Source organism: Pagrus pagrus, assembly GCF_965226575.1.
Source record: "Pagrus pagrus genome assembly, chromosome: 3".
In the NCBI taxonomy this organism is placed as follows: domain Eukaryota; kingdom Metazoa; phylum Chordata; class Actinopteri; order Spariformes; family Sparidae; genus Pagrus; species Pagrus pagrus.
The window spans coordinates 15,756,638-15,774,118 of NC_140187.1; the positions used below are offsets into that span (position 1 = coordinate 15,756,638).

Consider the following 17,481-nt stretch of genomic DNA (forward strand, 5'->3'; position numbering starts at 1 on the left):
CAACTTTCTGCATTAAGTGGTGATGTATTGTACACGTTTGTCGATGTTACCACTTCACTTAAACACACAATTCATTGTTTGATATGACATCGTGTATTAATGGGGGGCAAAGGCTGGGAATGAAGCCTGGGAAGTTGAACTGCAGTGTTGGCTGATTTTCCGCTACGTCAGTGTCCTGCCATTGCATGACAATTCAAAGCTGACGCTGTTTATTGCTTCAAAATGCTTATTGTGTTTTTGTGACATTATACCAACAATTGAAAGAAATATTCAGCATGAAACAAGACAGGGCATTCTTTTAACAAGTCTTTTTAGAATAAAATATAAATATTCTCCATTGATAGCCGTCCTACACATGGATGAAAGCAATATTTCCCACAACCCTTTAGTCTCAAGAGTCACAGTGGTCCTCCTACAGAGCCCTGAGACATTTCTAATAGGTCAGAGGTTGATCCCAAATCTATCACCTTGCTCTGACCTTTTCTCTACATTTCTGTACACCCTGTTTTTCTCGTAGTGAGAATTTGCGAGGAGGGGGAAGGAGGCCGAGCTCTCAGATTCCACTGAAACTCACAAACAAGCATTTATTTACAGGTCCAGCATCCTGACGCCCTGGTGAAATCATTAGCAAGACACAAGAGTTTTCATGCCAGCTCTATTTCTGTGTCCCACTGGAAATGCGTTGACAAGGGAGAATGTCTATTTAAATCTGTGCTGGAGGATGAAGAGTATTTGATGTAACTCCAAGCTTTAGTCCCCACCAGATTCACAATAAGGTAAACAAGGATCAAACATCAGAGCAAAACTTTGTGTGAACAAATCCATATAAACATGTAATTAACAAAAACATTGTTGGATATACCCTACCAGAACTGCAACGATTAATCTAGTAATTTTTTTAAGAAAAGAAAATAAGATTTCTCTGATTCCAGCTTTGTGTTAGTTCATATTTTCTGGTTTCTTTACTCCTCTATGACAGCAAACCGAATATCTTTGGGTTGTGGACAAAACAAGACATTTGAGGACGTCATCTTGGGCTCTGGGAAACACTGATCAACATTTTTCCCGCCTGACATTTTATAAACCAAATGATTAATTGAGAAAGTAATCAACAGATCAATCAACAGGGAAAATAATCTTTTGTTGCAGCCATAATTAAAGGTGTAATAAGTGAGAAAAGTCCACCTGAATTCATATTTGAAACAAACAGGGGGGCAGCATATCATGAGTACAACTGCTAGTGGTCCGGACCGGGAGCTTTGGACCGGGAGGTCAGCATGCTAGCTTCAGTAGATATTCTGAGACACTTCTGTCACAGACGTCAGAACTGTTATTTATATATATTTTAGTTTGCAGTGTATTAAGAAGCCTGATCAATGTATCTTTTTTTCCCCATAAGAACGTAATAATCTAATTTGGTTGATTTGACTTTTGAATGAAGTGCTCATATAAGAAACGAAGAAGGTTTTTTCTTGAAATAACATATCAATATAAAGCCTCATGTGCCTAGAAAGCTCTTTTGTTTGCTTTCTAGGAATTAAGCTTTTGTAATGCTTCTGGTCTGTTCCCCTCTGTAAGAGCCGTTTGCTTTTAATCCCATAGAAACCAGGGATTAAACAGACTTCAGAAGCAGATGGCATCTTAAGCGTGAAAGTTGCTGTTTAAGGGAATAACCATTACACTGAGATATAGCATAATATAGATGGAGAGGTTTTATGGATAAAATAGAAAACAAGAAATCAAGAGGCAAACTAACCCCACATAATACTGACTGTATGTGTCAATATTTGCCAAGTCTGAGTGATGCTACATCCTAGGGTTAATGAACACAGTTGGGTGTTTGCTTCTTATAATAGGTGTGATGCTTCCTGTGTGTTGGCCTTGGATACAGTTATATAACCATTTTTAAATAAATGAGCAGACCGTGGAGAAATAACAGTTCTGACATTATGACGCCTGTGTACTGCGTGGCAGCCATATCTACTGAACTTAGCACGCTAATCAGTTAGCCCCCGCCCGTCCTGGTCCAAAGCTCAGTTGCTAGTGGTGGAAACACCAACATTCCCCACAGTGCTCCAGTATCTCAGTCAGGACTGCTAGCTGCACTGCTAACTGAGCTAACTAGCTAATGGGCGCTACAGTTAGCAGCAATTAGGGCTCTGGTGATATGCCGCTCCCTATTGTTTGGAGTATGCATTCGACACCTTTAAATTTGATATGCAAGTGCTGTTTATGTTTGACATCAGTTGTCATGACACTGAAGACTGTTAAGCTTCAGGTAACAACTGTTTGTTGCCTCGGGTTGCTTTAAAATCTCATGTAAATTGAAACAAAATATCTCTTGCACCTTCTGCTAGGCCTACATGGTAATCACATCAAAGGCCACTCTCTATTCCCGTCCTGCTACTTTCTCTAGACAGCTACACAAACACAGACTGCATGACAACCAAGACAACCTGGGTCATGGTCTTGACAGCAGCATTCTTCAAGGAGCAGAAGGAAGTAAATGAGCAAATGGCGATCCGAATGGCTCAGTTATTCCGGGCTATGTCCTTTCTGGGGACGTGTCAACTAGGGTGGGAACGGGAGCCTGAAAAAAAGGGTATGAATAGATTCTGGCATATCTTGGGGACACGATATGCTACAAGAAGTCATGACGGGTACTAAATCACTCCCTCAAGTAACCAGCACCACCCTGGCTGTAATCGCACCACCAAAGCTACCCACTCCTTAGCTGTATTCAGTAAAGCAGTATAGCTACAGATCTGACATGTTTCAGCACTGCAACCATTAACCTAAGTGACTCCTATATGGATTTACTTACAGGAAGAGGAGAATGCCAGTGTTGGCCATGGCATAAGCCAATCCCAGGATCCCACTGCCCATAATAGCATTACCCAGGTTGAAGACAGACATGCCAAAAGAGGTCTTTCCTTCAAACTGAGAGGGGGAAGAAGAGCATACTGTAAATCTTATTGCAACAAATGCTCCTGTGGTTGTTTTATGTTTGAAACTTTTGCACTTACATCTGTGAAGCGTATCGGTTTCTTTCCATCTGCACTGGGCAAAAATCCCTCATTCTCCATTCCTCCTTCAGGATCATCAAACCTAATGAGGAAATGTACGACTGTTAATTTATCGTGTCTCTAGCTACCTCTGAAAACTGTGCACGCATCGGCTGTAGACAACTATGCAAAATCACATGCTTGTTTTTTTGTATTATTATATGTATGCAAAAACAAAGAAAAATCCTCCACACAGATCTCCACAGACATACCTGACTGTTTGAGTGCCATTTCTGTGTAAGGATCCATCCGATGAGGCGAGCAAAAACACAAGGTAAACATGCATTTAAAAAAGGGAAGATTATGCAGGAAGTAAGTCATACGGTGTATCGCTCATCACATTCATTATCCTGGTCATTATTAACGGGCAAACTCTCATCACAGGGACAAAGGTAGATGCAGTCACACTTTCCAAAAAGTCTGTTTTCACACAAGTATTACAACTACAGAAACACAAAAAGGACTCAGTGCAAACAGTGCAGGACACATGCTGTGTTAAAATGCAATTATGCGCATGTAAGTGACAAAAGGAAAACATCCATGTGTGTTTAATACAACGTCAGAATACTCACTGATCCTCCTCTGGCAATGTCTTCATTGGCACGCCCGTGTCATCTCCGAGGTCGTGACTTTTTCCGTTGGACAAGATATTCATTTCTGACTGCGAAGTCTCCATCGTCCAACTTGGAACAGAATCTTTTTGGCTTGTATGTGCTCAATGACGCTGATCTCTACAGTGACTCTTGAATATCTAGGGTCAGAGAGAGAAAGGACAAGAATCACATGAGATACATTTTTTCCATGGACACATTATTGAAAATGTGCAGCACATATTTTCTCAGTCAGCTTTTTGCTGACATTGACGGGGTCCTGTTCAAGCACGACTTTTCTCTTTCTCAGTTAAAAGCTTTCTGTATGTGCTACCACAGTAGTGGTGGAAATTCTCATGAAAAAAAGGACTCAGAAACAAGAGTTGTCTTTCTGGTGTTTTATTATCACACCTTCAGCAATGTTTCAGGCTGAAGAGTTCCCCTGCTAACAGTATCTATTAGCACATGCTATGGAGGAGGGGTCACTGCGACACATGTCACTGTAACTCATTATCTCCTATCCATCTGCGGCTGTATCTCTGATTCACAGGGCACTGTCCCTGCTATACTTCAACATTTCCTTCCATACCAGTGTGGGGAATATTTTAACATGCTTGAATTTATCCATATACAACTTTATTCTTATTTATGTACAAAATCAAGGTTTAATCTATAAATCATCAGGTTTACTTCTTTATTTTTCATCAAGTTAGAGTTGATTCTACAAACAATGGTAACAGGTACTGAGTACTAATACCATGTCTTTGGACTTGGGACTTTACTTGTCTTATAAGGACTCGATTTGACTTGACACAACCTGTGACTTGGATTGGACTTGGGAAAATGACTTAGGATTTGCTTGAGGAGCAAATCCCATGAGTCACATGTCTGTCCCATACATGCCTAAACTGCCGGCTATATGTTCGAACATTAGGTCAAATAAAGTTTAAGGTTACTCGAAGATTAAAGCTGAATTTTCTGCCAGTACAGTTTCACAGTAAAATCGTGTTGACTGCAAGTGACGTTGTGTTGTTTTTACCCTAACTGTACTTATTTCAAAGAGCAGTGTTATAGTGTATTAGATTAAGCAGAAATAGTTTTATGTTAACGTAGTGACATTACAGGTAAATTCTGCCCTTGACGTCATGACTGTTTTAATATTTGTCTTTACAACATCTGTACAGCAATGACTCAGCTGTATTGTTGACACAGTGACTTCAGACGCCCGAAACCTGACCTCATTCAATTCGTCCACCGAAACTTCTGCAAAACACACAGCAGCGTGAATGGTACATGGCTGTAAATGATCACAAGCTCACAAGAGATCACAGGAGATAAAATGCTGGAAAATACGGCGAACTTCACCGTACACTTCAGTACTGAGCAAAGCAAACAAGACCAGGCCGCACGGTCAAAGGTCAAGGTCTATGTGAGGATTTTTTTCACTTTTGTCTTTAAAACAGTTAATGCGGCAAACCTGTCGATTCTCAGTGCTTCTGCTCAGCTCCCACACACTGACAGTGCCGTCCTCATGATGAATTAAAGCACCGTGTCATCATATCAAATGCTAAATCACTCACAACAACAGGCCTTAAATGACTCAGAGAGCAGTTTGCAAAACAGTCATTACTGTAGTCCTTTAATTACACATCTCAACAGTGTTTCTCCTTAATGAGCGCAGGGTTTTCTATAACCACTGCTTGAGGACAAAGGAGGTATATCACTGGCAAACTATGATGTCGTTGGGATAATTCGCATTACTCGCACTCAAATTAGTATTAATAAAGAACTATTAATAACCTGCCATCGCCTCCTCTGACCCCAGTGACACAATTGAATCCTCTTCTCTATTTCACAGTGTGAACTCAGACAATGGCGTCTTGTTAGCTGCTTCCGCTGTACAGCAGCTCAATTGTGTTCACAGTGTCCTCTCAGCTCACTGCTATTCATACTGTACAGCTAACGAGGGCCATTGATACCACGCCACTGCAGCTACAAGAGAAACCTTAGAGGAATAAAGCAAAAAACTAAACACAATTATCAGGCAGATAAATGAATGACTAATTTCCCCCAATAAAAAAAATCAAAAAGATCCTCTATTGCATAATCTGGTGAGTCATTTTATTTGCCCAAAGTTAGCATGTTCCGTAACATAGCCACAAACATAAAAGCCCCTAATGTCAATACTTTCTGTTGCAACATCGTGCTTTGATAAGGATCATTTCCAGCGACTGACAGGAAAAAAGGTGACGCATTTGTTGTTGATGTTCAAATGAAGCTGATCATCAGTGACAAATCAAGGATTAAATCAAGAAATTATTCAACTCTTCCCCAAAAAAGTAACACTATGTTAATATTGTTGTTACACTGGAGAGTCAAGTCAACCAGAAAACAGCCGATGAGCCTGGAGACAATCAATTTACTGTAAATACAGCAGGAGGCTCATTATGGAGTCTCATGATGTTTATGTTATCATCCATATGATCACTGTTGTTGGAGGCTGTTGCACTTTCCTGTAAATGGTGGTGATTGTTTGCCAATACAAGCTAAATTGCCCATGTCATGTACTTTCAGTGCATGTACTTTCAAAAATGCTGAATTTTACAAGCTGGTGAGAAATATCTCGGTTTTGTCAAGGCAACAAGGGAGGAAGGAGGAAAGCTAAACTGTGAAGCATTTGTATTTAGCACAGGAAATTAAAGAAAATCTAACCTGAAAACTGCACTTTTCAACAGCTGCAACAAAGCAGTATCACTCAAACCCTTCGTATTTGTTGCGTAAAAACTGTTCTCACCTTTCAGTCAGAAAAGGTTTTGTTGCTGATTTTTCAGACACAAAAAATCACCACATAAAAGCTCCAAGGGTTTTATATTTTCTGAATAAGTTTCCAATAATGTTGAAGAAGCTTCCAGGGAATAAATATGTTCTTTTATCATTTTAGTTTTTTTTGGTCAGGGAAACAAGCAGAAATGTCAAATGTGTCTACAGGTAGACTTCAAGAAATACACAAATAAGCATCCCGAAAGAGGTGTTCAAATTCAAGCTCATACCAAATAACATAGCTCTTTCCATGAAGCTTCCACTGTAAATGAGTACTTACTAAATCAAGTAACATAAAATAAATCCAAATGTTCTCTGGGCTTTTATGAAGTGTCAAAAAACCATGTAAGACTTCAATCTGTTGCAGTTCTCAGTAAAAAGCATCACTGTGTAACAACCATAGGTAAATACAGACAAAGACCAGGCGAATCTCGTCAAAATCAACCTCAGAAACACTCGTGATCTTGCATATGTTTTCCAGTTTGACACATTTAAGAAGACACAGTAAGTCAGGAGCATTGATACAACTGACAGGACTGAAACTCAGCAGAAACCTCAGAAACAAAATGAGTTCTTTAAACAGACACAGCGCTGATACTATTTCTGCTGCGTAATTCTATCTAGTGATGGGAAAATAGCAGGCTTGACTGTTTAGCCATATGTGTGTCTATAAAGATGTCCCACAAGATAAAGAAGGCAGCTTGTTAGGGACTCGACAGGTGTGCTTTATGAAGGGATTGTAGTGCCGGTTGTGTACAATCCTTTTATTTTCATTTTTATTTTTCCTTTTATTTTACAATTTGTTTCCTTTCTGTTTCATCCAAAAGGTAAAAACTGACATATCAGATTAAAAGCAGGAGTTGGTGCGATGCTCACTGTCTGTCTCATGCACATAACCCTGATGTTTTAGCACCAGTAAAATAATAAAAACCCAGATACTTGGCACGAACTGTGGTTTGGTAGAAGGACGTTAGTTCACTGTTTGTGCAAGTGGTGGGAGCTGCAAAGGTTATGGATAAAAATAATACTTGATATTGCCTCTTCTGATACATATTTGTTTCCTGGGTGACTCATACAGACTTATTAAATAATCAATAACATAAAAGCCGCCATGTTTTTTATTCATTCAGTACATCTGCATCAACTTTTTGGACGACCTATCCATAATTATAATTTTCTGGTAAGTAACATGTTGTTTCTACGTCAATAAAACACATGGAATAAATGTGTATGGGCGACATAAACTGCTCAGTTATTTACTGAAGCTGAATATCGATCCCTGTCCTTCTTATTATGAGCCCATCCTCTACCACTGAGCAGCAACAGGAGGGTCACCTTACACTCTGAAGCTCATAGTGAGCTCTGTTACGTAACAAATCGGCCCTGAAAGGCCATGGTAGTGAAAAGTCCCATTCTGAGCTACTAGACTTACATGACATTTGAAATGTTTGAACAGGTGGGAGGGTGAATAATGATTAGCTGTTTGATCTTCCAGCCATTCAATTTGAATGTGAGATAAAGTCTATTTACAAAACCTTTTACTCTTTTAAAAAACCCAAAGCAACAATCTCCCCAATTACTTCCTATCTCTTCTTGCATAGATTGGAAATAAAGCAGGGAAGGCACAGGACAAGTGGGGGGCCGTCAGTGGGCGAGCACATGTAGATGATGAGATGCCCATGTGGTGGTGTATCAGAAACAAGCACGAGGTTCAGCCAACAGCGCCTGGCAGCGCCAGCTCCTCTCAGCCACGTGCCTGCTGGGGACAGAGGAACACATGCTCATGTCCTGCGATACCGGCCAGCACCTGATTCACATAGTGAACTGTGTGGTCATGCAGGCAGGAGGGATTGTTTTTATTGTGGCAAATTTCTCAAGAGCTGTGACCTTTTTAAATGCTCCGAGCAACTTTTAAAATCTGAAATGAACAACATTATGGGGCACTTGTTTTTTTTCTGTTGCCAGTGGATGTAAAGTCCAAGAATTGATTTTTTGGAATAAACTGTGTTTCACACAAACATGAGAGAATGATCCTTATATGCAGTTCATTATAAAATAACAATAATTCTGACATAAAGATAAATTAATACTCCTTCACACAAAGTCTATCATAAAGATGTAATTTCAAAGCAATGACACTGTATCAAATAGTTGAACAGAGATATAGTCATATTTCACCCTCTACCCAAAAGACAGTGTTCGTGCTAATAAGGACATTAGCATTCTGCATCACCTCCTTAGATATCCAAGCATGTGTGATGCACGACAGAACACACACACTAATGATTAAGCTACAGATCAAAAGTCAAAAGAAAAGAAAAAAAAACAATTTGCTTCATGAAAGCAACAGAATTCAGTTAAATCAATACCTCTCATTACCACCATAAAAACAATTTTACATATCAAAGCTTCATGTTGTAAAAATCGGCAGATTGGGCCTCCACTTCACCCTCTGTGATCGATAAGAACAAAACAAAGAATGTAGGTGTAAAATTTAAGAAAAAGACCAAAACCTTCAGAGAAGTCCAACTGCATCCAACAGCACAAGTCATTCATCCAGAACAGTGCAGCTGCTTTTTGCCACTGAGCGAAGTTTGAACACAAACTTTATCCAAAATCAAAATCCGACCTAAGCTGTGTGAAAATAATAAAAAACGAGCAATGCATGATGGTTTCTTCGAACATCTCAAAACAACAGTCCAGGCTGTGTAGCTACACAATCGAAAGCATTTGATGTCTGCATCCATGAATACATCTTAAATGGGATGGAGTAGGGAGCACATTACAAACAGGTGATATCCAACAGGAAAGAAAGTCAACTGAACGTTTCATGATAGAGTCTCTTCATGGAATGATGTGGATTTATATGCAGACTGTCTCCTCTCAACTCCTTTGCACACACCGACCGACTAAGTCGTTACAGGGATCATTAAAAGGAAGCAGCACTACTAAAGCGCAAACAGGGAGCGAGGTATCGTTTAATATGCTTGATGAGAGACATCAAACGGCCCATCGATCATTGTGTATTATTATGAATCAAGGAAACAGAGACTAGTGTACCAAGTTAGGACCAATTAAGAGAATGTGTAAATGTTTCCCCAAACATATTTTAGAAAATGATGACTCAGAAGCAAATCAAGCACGTGTAGCTGAGCATGAGAACATCCTTAGATACTGCAGAGGTGGCTTCAGCCGTGGGAGGTTCAAAACTTTTGACTGCGTGACACGATCAACTTAAAAATTGGCACAGATCCATGGTATAAATAAGCACTATGGATGTATGTGATTCCCTGGATTTAAAAATAGAGGGGAAGGAGCCCTGCAGTTCAATGGACGGCTACAACGGGCGGTTTGCGCTACAACTTTCACTTCTGTTTGAACGTCCAAATACCAGGTTGCCTGATGTATCATAACTACAGTATGTGCTGGTGTATGCAGTTCTTAGACTGAGGTTAACAGTAAATGTACTGTATGGAACAATGGGTATAAGAGGAAAGTGAAAGAAAAACATCAGAAAATACAAAAAAAAAAAAAAATAAGTTGAGAATGTTGTTCATTGAAAAGTGGCAACGACACAAATATAATTTTGGTTCTTTAATTTTGAAAGGTAAATGGCGTAAGGAAGTAAGAAAATAATCTGTTTGAATCAGGACTTGTTTACTAAAAATACAGCCCTGTCAGTTACATAATGGATCAGTTAACTTTCATTAGCTACAAGTCCATGTTGACAGGCTGCAGGACATTTTTCTAAGAAACAGCTTGGTAACCAACAGCTGGCAGCAGGAGGTAGCTTCAGGGCAATTACACTGAAGCCGCTTTTACACTTGAACACAGGTCTGTCTTAAAGTGTCGATACAAAAACACCACGTTTATAGATTTAGATAACAGATGTTTCGATATCTTACTATAGTTAATATTTGCACGGTAAGCATGTATTTCTATTTGTTGTCAGCACACAATGCACAAACACAGACACACATCACATGAGAGATGTTGATGGTGTGACTCTAGGACCTTTAGTCTGCTGTGTTTGCAGTGATGACAACACAGGATCAGAAGACATTCTGATTTCTGTTCAACCATCAGCATCTGTGACACAATGATAGAGCGCTTGGAAAGTTTTTCTATTGTTACAACATTTTGTTAGCTAAAAGCAAGATATCAGCGAGATGAACGCATGAAAACAAGTTGAATACTGAACATTGTTGTAGGCTAACTAGTTATACCAGGTCCTTATTATAAAAACGATCAAGTCATTATGTGAAAACAGTCTGAAAGGTACCACTCATAGTCCACAGAGAATTATCACCCGGCTCTGTGTTTCACCTCAGCTATATGTTTCTTTGTAGAGTCTTTTAGCTCATTGTTTTGGTTTTCCAGCCCGCTGCTGTTTTGGTTCACCTTCACCACTCTCATAGCATTGTTTTCAGCTAGGATTGGGCAATCTGGCCAAAATGTAATATCACAATCTAATAAATCACATTCATGATCCACAATCTAATATACCTTGTAGACTACAGTCGGGTGTCATTTGCTCCTCATCCGCCATGTTGCTATCTAAAACTCACATCTTTGTGCAGCTGCTTTCAGTGAAAACGCTCTCAGAAACACACATCGGCTACCAACTCGGTGCCGATAATTCCCTTGGGAGTTGGTGGAGACCAAATCAGAGCTAAGAGGAGAAAAAATTGGACTTATATTCACCAGGCTGATGCAAATAAGACTCCAAATAAATTGCTAATTCTGCTCTGTATCTGCTGGATGTGTAAATAGGCAACAATTAGATAACATGTTTGAACATGAACATAGAAAACATTTGTAGGGGTTCTGTTGCCCCTAAATACCCAAAAGAAATCAGTTATTGCAGGTTTATTTTTAGATGAGAAAGCTGCCTTTCTTTTGCATTTCATATTGTTTCAGGGTTTTACCGAGTCAAAACTTGAGACTTGAATGTTTTTGCTTTCAAATCCAAAGTCAGGACGCAATCGGCATACCAGATTATATAAACCTGTCAGCTCATATTTACATCAGTTAATTGCTGACGTTCAGTATATGCATATCTTGCCAAGTACATGGTGATTCATGTTTCCTGTGAGTATTCAAATATTGTAACATATGGCTCTCAGTGGATTCATTCAGACAGCATATATTAACTTGATAGCGTATATATTGGTATTGATTGCTCCATAGGGACTAAACTCATGGGAGTGCTGGTGCCATTTTCTACCCGTCAATCTTCAGAAAACAATAAAGCATAAGATAAGCTCTTTGAACAAACTGAGAGCCACAGGACATACAAAAAAATGTAGGTTGAACTTTCTCATGAGATGACGAACAAAACACAAGTTGTGGGGACAATTTTAAAAAAGTACTCTCAGTGGATTAGACCACGACTTTATTCTCTATTTAAAAGCATTCAAATTACCCATTTGAATACACAATATCAACAAAGGACGATGACTTTCCAATGACTTAAATATAAATAGACAACAGCACATGATATGGTCAGGGTCAACCATAATGACAAAGATAATAATAACTTTTTAGGTGTTTGATACTCGACACTTGAACGCAGATGTTCACGGGTCTCTCCTGTGTGACAGAAGAACTCAGCTGGCTGCTTCCCACATGAAATAAAACATTGGCCTCCCCACACCGTGCACCTGTCCGGCACCTCCTCAAACCCTCAGCCTCTTTGATCGCCGCACTCATTGGGGTCACTGACCACACAGCCTGGCTTATCTGTTCATTCTGCCCTGTGATGAACCCAGCATGAAAACCCATGTAGGGTGTTGGTGTTTAGCCCTGAGGCCAAAGTCAAAAACACAGCCCCTGAATCTCACTGCCCTGAATACACAGACAGACGGTCAGTTAAATGTTTTCAATCTTCATACGGTTGGTGATTTGAAAACCTTTTTTATGAGCGTATCAACATGTTTTCACCAGCACAATCACAGATGGTTCCATGATGACCACTCAGCACCTGCCTTCAAGCAACACGGAGGTTAAGTGGCTTGCGACTAGCAACCTGTAACACACTTGTAAGCTTTCAAACCTTGAACTTATTCACACATAAAGAAGATCTCAAGAAAACCTCCAGCATCCTGAACCATCCTACTCATCCTAATCAAGGATGTCTCATCTGATAATAACATTATCATTGTTATAATAACCATGGAAACCTGAAGTAACTGCAATATAATAAGTCTAGCATAGACTTCAAAGGGCTAGTTCCCTGTAAACTCATCACGAGTCGTGTACGAAGTGCGAGAATATTTGATGTATTCATACATAAGAAATAAAAGTGGTTATTTTTATTATCCATTCACATATTGATTATGTTTTGGGTTAACTGGTTAATCTTTGGTCTATACAATACAACAATAATCATTTCCTTTTAGGGGCACTAAGCAGTTTTGGAGAAGAAATGTTAACTACTTTGGGTTAGGTAATGAGGTAATAATGCAAACTCAGAAATATTCTTTTTTTCCATAACCAAATAAAGAAGCAAGCAAGTTTGTTTATTTAGTTTGTTTGTTTAGTAAGTTTTAACAGTTTTTAAACTACAGTTTTCCCAATATACCTAACTGATTTTGAGTAGTGTAATAGCTGCGATGGAATGTAACTTAGTACATTTACTTTACATTTACATAGTACTTTAAGGTATTTATAATTCCTTTTTCTGGTACTTTATGCTTCCACTCGTCTACATTTTGGAGGCAGATATTGTACTTTTACTCCAGTACATTTAATTTGATAAGTTTAGTTACTAGTTACTTTTTACATAGCCAACGTAGTCGTTTGTATTAATTTATTTTATTGGCACTAGGGTTAAAAATAAAATACTTATATAATACTGATAAAATAATTAAAAACACTGATTCCAATAATCATTAAAATGCTGCATATCATTTTTGATAGTCGGTCGACCGATAGTATACAGTATACATGTAAATATATGTGTAATTTACTTTTAGTTGTAAGTGCATTTATTGCCAGAATATTACTTTTGATACTTAAGTAGCTGTAATATCAGATACTTTTACTCAAGTACTATTTGTATGGGTGTCTTTAACTTTTACCAAAGTAATATTCTAACATGATATTTTTACTTTTACTCGAGTATGACGTGTAGGTACTTTATAGAACACTTTGTATCATCCAGCAGGAGACACAGCAGGGAGCACTTTCACTGGCACATCTCCAGAACATGACCACTGCTCCAAGAAAACCACAGGAACATTGATGTCACATGAAGACAAATGCCAAGTCAACAAGTCAACACGTCTTGATTCCTGAAGCCATTCTCCTCAGCACACAGCTTCACATGCGGCTGGCTCAGTGTGCACAGTGATAATGTGCAGCGTTAACTTCCCACACATGGCGCTCTTCCTCCACACGGGTATATTTAGCCGACAATAACAAAGGCAAAGTGCTTTAAAAGGCTGCTTCTGGTTGGTAAAGCCTCTGCTGTTTATGTTACTCATCGTGTCCTGACGCACACTGGATATGTAAATGTGTGTGGTACAGGAGGTGATTAGTTTCTGACGGATGTGGATCGATTGTAATGGGAGGAAAAGGAAGCTGTCTTTGCGCTTTACTCGATGCCATGTGGCCGCTCGGACACGGCCAACACATGAAGGCTTCATGACTTTTTCTCCCAGAGATGTGCCCATCCACACGTTTTACGCACATTTGCACTTTCACCCCAAAAGAAGTGATTTGTAGCTTGTGAGTCACTCACTTGTTAATGTCATTCATCCAGCTGTTTATTTGACTTTCAGGCTGGTCTAAGGTGGATGTGATACAAGCTTCAAAATGCTTCGTGAGTCGATAGGTGGGCTAAAATCACTGACAGCCGCTGGCTGCTTGAGGCGCATGGTCATCATGACATCTGGACTTGGCGCTCACTGCAGGAGGACCAAACATGCTGGTCTTTCTTTATTGATCACCACCCCCTCCCAGTAGGAAACAAAGCCATATGCCCCAGTATTGTCTGCCATGTGATCACATAGCCTACAAATATTCACATATAACCTCTCATGTGTTTTATTCTTCCCCCCTCTGGGCTACAATATTCCTTGTGATTGGAAAAAATAATCATGCTGGATCCAAGGTTTTTTAAAAAATACTGCTACTACTTCTCCAACTGCATCATCTCTGCAATCTTAAAGAAAAATATGAGATTTCTTAAGCTTACCAAATGTTTTCTTGTCACGAAGCTTTCGAGTAAATCCCTCTGATGATGAGTGAGAATAAATGTGATGATTCTCTTCCTCCGTGCGTCTTTCTTCTTCCCTGCTCCTCGGTGGAGGTACTTCTACTAGTAGTGAGATAGTATCTGTATTCGTGGGTATTTACGCACACTCGCACCGTCGCTCGCTGCTAAATGCGCTCTGGAGAAATGGTCGGCATTGTAAAAAGCTCCTGGAGCTCAACTGTGGGGGTCGCGTTAGGTCCGCCTCCTTGGCAAACCCCCCTATGGCTGCGCTGCTGGCTGTAGGTTTCCACCACTGCTCTAGGTGAGGGAAATACAAAGAGAATCACAGGACGTGGCAGTCACACCGGTGTTTTTCTGGCATGGAGGGATTGGGCATTGAAGGCTATGGTCAACTATGGTGCGTAAATCAAAGAGCCAGTCCTGTGAAGGAGGTGTGGGTCTCACTTGTGTCTCTCGATTTGTTGTGAGCGTTAAAATAGGCAATGAAGCCAACAACTGCTGCAACTCACACGCCTCTCTGTCCCATCTGCACAAACCCTGTAATATAGTATCCTTCCTCTGATCTTATATCTCCCTTCCCCTGCCTGTTGTATCAGATCCAGCAGCTCCCAGCACGGTGTCGCCTGAGATTTGGCACCTGTTAAGAGTCAGGAATGTGGGGGAGCTTACTCATGTGAAAGCAATGGCTGGACACTTAAGACAAAGGTGAGGAGGTGATCCTTGGGTCTGGCAGTCACTGGCAAGTACCATGTAATACATGAATTAATTAATTGACTGTAATTGCATAGCTACCCAGTAAGCTGAGTCAAAATCAAAATATCTATATTTGAAAAAGCTGTATGAATGAATTATGATGACATGGTGCAATGTCACCAGTAAATAGTAGAATAAAACTTTATTGTCCAAAACACGAGCACAACAAGAACATGTAACAGATATACTAACGAGTAACACTGACCACCAGTAAACATGTAATAAAAATACTGAAAATTCAACTACTGTCGAGCAAGATTCAGATATCTAAACCCATAACACACATTGACCATAACATGAACACACCTACAATATGTGTTGTACAGTGTTATCTGTGTGTCTAAGTGGATAAGTGGCTCATCCAGCGACCTGTAGAGGCCACGTCTGCTCAATGAAGATTGAGGATGCTAATGTTCGACGGTTTACATTTACATCTTTGCAAATTTACACCTCATCTGTGCAGAATGGTAACCGTTGTATATTTATAGACAGTGACGCTCTTCAGTGTTTCCTACAAGTTGAGAATTCACTTGTGGTGGTCTGTGGTGGCACTGCAGTCCAGCTCTGGGGCTGTACTGAGTAGTCCGCGGCTTTCGTTCAGATTCTTCTGACCTTTCAGAACGGTGGAGCCAAAGCTCTGTTGACCTGACATTGGAGTTAAAATCAATTAAGAACAACCAATATTATACCTGATGCAAGAAGAGTAACAGTAAATAGCAGCTCTTTGTAAGACTTGTGCAACGAGATAAGCAGTGGCTGGACCACTACAATGTAGATATAAGGCCCAGTTCTGAAGGAATCTGTATTTTACTCTGTTCACTTCACACATTAACATTTTTCCCAGGTTGAGACTCTGTTTCCTTTTCATTTCTATTCAATTTCTTACATTTTTTGTTGGTACTGTCAGAAAGGTAATAATTTCTACTTTAAGGCTATTATTGAGGTTGTAGTTGGTGGTGGATAGAGATACAGACAGTTCTCAGATACCCCTTTTGGACCAAGGCTGTTCAGGCGCTGAATCAGAGGCAGTGCCTACTGTGGAACTAGTTCTTTGTGTTTCAACAGCCAAAGAAATAGTTCCCGGAGAGGAAAACTGATTCAAGAGCTGCACCAACACTTCATTGGTCTAGGACAAAGAGCCGCTTACGTAGGGGCTGGGGGCAGGGTTATCATGACCAAGGACAAACTAGAACTGCTTATGACTGCCATTTTTAAAAACCAGAGCTAGTATAATGTTTCTGGCTTTAAATATTTTAACTATTTTCGCTAATCGAAGCAACAGTGGTCCGAGGTTCAGTCATATTTGGATGCCAATGTAGGCATACAAAGCCAGGAGCAACAATTGTAGAGAGTCAATGCGGTCTTGTTTGCTCTGGGTTCCACAGTTGTTCCTAGCAATGTTGGGAAATTGGAGACGCACATAGTGACTGAATGATGTGAGTCTACAGTGGCTCTCATGCCCTTGAAAAAAGCAAACCGGTTCTTAGAAGGTTCACAGTTTGAATCAACTTCAAACCAGCACTGGCACCAGCCCAGAACCAGCACTTGGTTCGCCTTGCTCGAAAAGGAGTAAGACTCGACCATGAGACTTTCCTGGTGCTGTCTGATGAGTATTACATAATGTACAGCATATTATAAATTACACTTAGTGGAATCAGTTGGCCATACCAAAACATTGGACATTGTACCCTGAACTCCTGCCCTGCTCACACCTCAGTCAATATCTTCTGAAGCAATAAGCAGAACTTGCCGGGTTTCTTATCAGTTTCACAGCTTATTTTAAAAGAATTATGTAAGCCCATTCATAGAGAGAGGGATGTGGCTCATCTTTCTCAAGCTGCAGATGGTTTTTGTGATGCTTCTGAGAAAGCAGGATGGGAATATAACAGCAGAGTTTCCACCTCAGACCACAGGAGCTAGGCAGTATTACTACAACATGTATTTATGTAACAGGGGTGGATCTGAGGTTCAGAACATTTCATCCCAAGAGGTGAGAATATCAAAGGATGAGGCACCATGAGATCCATGAAAT

At 40.0% G+C, this 17,481-nt stretch overlaps 1 protein-coding gene across 2 annotated transcripts in view; it reads right to left on the bottom strand.

The window, feature by feature from the left end:
- slc38a3b (solute carrier family 38 member 3b) overlaps positions 1 to 15,190 on the bottom strand; it is a 28,845-nt gene extending 13,655 nt beyond the window's left edge. The window contains exons 1-5 of one of the 2 annotated variants that reach the window (XM_084347832.1): positions 14,676 to 15,190; positions 3,638 to 3,816; positions 3,278 to 3,298; positions 3,027 to 3,108; positions 2,825 to 2,940 (exon numbers count right to left, since the gene is read on the bottom strand). In XM_084347832.1, coding sequence (XP_084203958.1) covers positions 2,825 to 2,940; positions 3,027 to 3,108; positions 3,278 to 3,298; positions 3,638 to 3,741 — 323 coding nt within the window. In that variant the 5' untranslated portion in view covers positions 3,742 to 3,816; positions 14,676 to 15,190. The remainder of the gene's footprint in view (positions 1 to 2,824; positions 2,941 to 3,026; positions 3,109 to 3,277; positions 3,299 to 3,637; positions 3,817 to 14,675) is intronic. The other variant, XM_084347833.1, reaches the window with a different exon arrangement.
- Positions 15,191 to 17,481: the final 2,291 nt, after the last annotated feature.